The 2,574-nt window shown below is 32.0% G+C and overlaps 1 protein-coding gene across 1 annotated transcript; it reads left to right on the top strand.

Annotated features, from left to right (window-relative positions):
- Window positions 1-1,475: 1,475 nt before the first annotated feature.
- On the top strand, window positions 1,476-2,015 carry LOTGIDRAFT_175011 (hypothetical protein; the record flags this gene model as incomplete). Its single annotated transcript, XM_009055111.1, has 1 exon — window positions 1,476-2,015. One exon carries the CDS (start codon window positions 1,476-1,478, stop codon window positions 2,013-2,015), a length of 540 nt encoding a protein of 179 aa, XP_009053359.1.
- Between the last annotated feature and the right edge of the window lie 559 nt (window positions 2,016-2,574).

Here is a 2,574-nt window from a genome sequence, read left to right as displayed (position 1 = left end):
ATTCATTCATCGGATTTTTGAGGAGTATTGTTGAAAACCCAATTGATGAAATATATACGTAGTTTGTGTTTGAAAAAAAATTGTATTACATTCTGATAAAACACATTCAATAATATTTTGAACATAAATTTGCATTTAAATGTAAAAGCTCATATACTACTGTACTCTAAACGATTTTTACGAAACATAAACAATTCCACCTTAACACAGATGTCCCTTTATATCAGAAACTCATTATTTTGTAAGCAACTCTAGGAATAAAAAGTACCCGATCCAGGAACATCTAACATGTGAACATTCGAATGTAATATATTTAATTTCATGCAAGAAATGCCCCAAACAATATGTAGGAGAAACTAAGAATAATTTACGAACTCGTTTTAATGGTTATAGGTCAGATATCAAATTAAAGAAAGAAAAGCCTGTTTCTAATCATTTCAACCTCAACGACCATTCAATAGACGATCTCACCCTATAATCCCAATTGAGCGTATAGAAATTGACTTGCCCGAAGATGAAACTACCAAATTCCGTCAATCTAGGGAAGTCCATTGGATTGAGACATTGAATACAGCAAGACCTATAGGACTAAATATTCATCATAATGTAGGCATAGCACCCTTTGTTGTTCCGTTCATTACAACCAGCAATCGAGCAAGCAAGATAGTTCATGCCCACTATAAGAGCCTTCAAGAGAAATTCCCCCATGTCTATAAGCAGAAAATGATAGTTGCATAAAAAAAGAACTTACATGATAATATTGTTCATAGTAAACTAAAAACAATCAGTACATAACAGATACTATACTTAGTTATATTTTCTAATTTCAGATCAAAATAAGAACAGAAGAAAACCCAATATCAAGACCCTTAATCCTTATTTCTAAATAAAGAGTCTGCTCCAACCTAGGCCTGTACATTTGGGAGAATCAAACCCTCCCTTCCCCGAAATCTAACAGAGGCTAGTAAGAATGAAGATCTTTGATGCAGTTAAAGGATATGAAGATACAGACAGAAAAGGATGATGAGAAAATTTCCAGTGTGAACAGAGAAGGGTTTTATAGAAAAGATTCAATAAGATGTCAATATTGTGGATTAACTGGTAACCACAAAGCAGGAGAAAACTGTCCAGCATATGGTTCACAATATTTTAAATGTCAGAAATGGAATCACTTTGCATCTGCTTGTACCAATGAAAGTAAAGTAAGAAGATCAAGAAATTATGATAGAAATTCACACAAAGATAGAAAACAAAGTAATTTCAGAATTTAAAGATAACAGACAGAATAGAAAAGAACAGCATGGAAAATCAAATAGAGGTCATATCAGAATGGCAAGAGAGAAAGAAAAGCAAAGTAGCTTATCAGATGATGAATTTATAGCAAATACCATAGATGAATTTAGAATAAAGAAGGTATTGATGAATGACAGCACTAAAAGTCTGTAGAAGTTGAAATGGAAGGAATTTATTTCAAGATGGATCTAGATAGTGGTGCAGATGTCAACATTATGGATGAATACCAATTTAAAGCACTAGTTCACAGAACATCTATAAATCCTATGTTGGAGAAAACGAACATATCATTAAGCACACTACAGAATAAGCTGCAAATCAAAGGAGAATTTCATACCATTATAAGAAGAAAAACAAGAGGAGTACCAGCTAGAGTAATTGTTATTAAAGGGAAGATGAAGTCACTACCTTTATTGAGTAGGAAAACAATGGTGGAGCTAGGTATGTTAGAAATAAGACCAGATGGTTCACTTTTAACTATGAATGATTTGAGAATGCATGAGAGTATGGTGAAGAGTACCAATATTGCAGATAACGAAGAAACATCAATTAAAGAAATAGTAAACAGACATACAAACATATTTGAAGGAATTGGAAGAATCAGAGATTTGAAAAATGATAAAGATTTATATGCTAAATATAACATGAAACCAGGAGTAGTACCTGTAGCTCAAAAACCTAGACCAGTTGCTTATTATTTACAAGAACCTTTGAAGAAATGAATAGATGAATATATAAGAGAAGAAATATTTGAAAATATTTGAAAAGGTACCACAAGGAGAACCTGTTACATGGTGTTCACCATTAGTAGTTCTCGCTCTTTTCCTCACCTTTTTCCTCGCTTCCTCGTCTTTTTCCTCGCTATTATTGGTTATAAATATGAACAAAAAAAATTCTTTTACCTACAAAAAAGTGGGATGCCACTGTCGAGTGAATTTCATATCAATCAGAAAACTAAAAATCGAATTTTTGTAAATATATTTGTACAAATTTATCTTGTTACAAATAACATAAAAAAGCAAAAGTTTAATTGGTCCATAAACAAGCCACACAGACACCCAAAAATAGTTTTTGAACAATGTGTCCCGGTCCAGTTCAAAAGTTTTTTCTGTTTGATAAGCTATTTTTAATAGACAGCTAGTGAAGATATTCTTCAGTTTTTTTTACAAACAACGATCTATTAATTTACTACGAAAACATACAATAAACTAAGTTATAAATCATGTGGCTGTGCTTTCGTAACTTTGTCATTAGTACCAAATTACAACCTATCCTCCTTAA

This window comes from Lottia gigantea, assembly GCF_000327385.1.
Source record: "Lottia gigantea unplaced genomic scaffold LOTGIsca_232, whole genome shotgun sequence".
Lineage (NCBI taxonomy): Eukaryota > Metazoa > Mollusca > Gastropoda > Lottiidae > Lottia > Lottia gigantea.
Note: the sequence above shows the minus strand (reverse complement) of the source record. Positions and strands in the feature narration are given on the sequence as shown.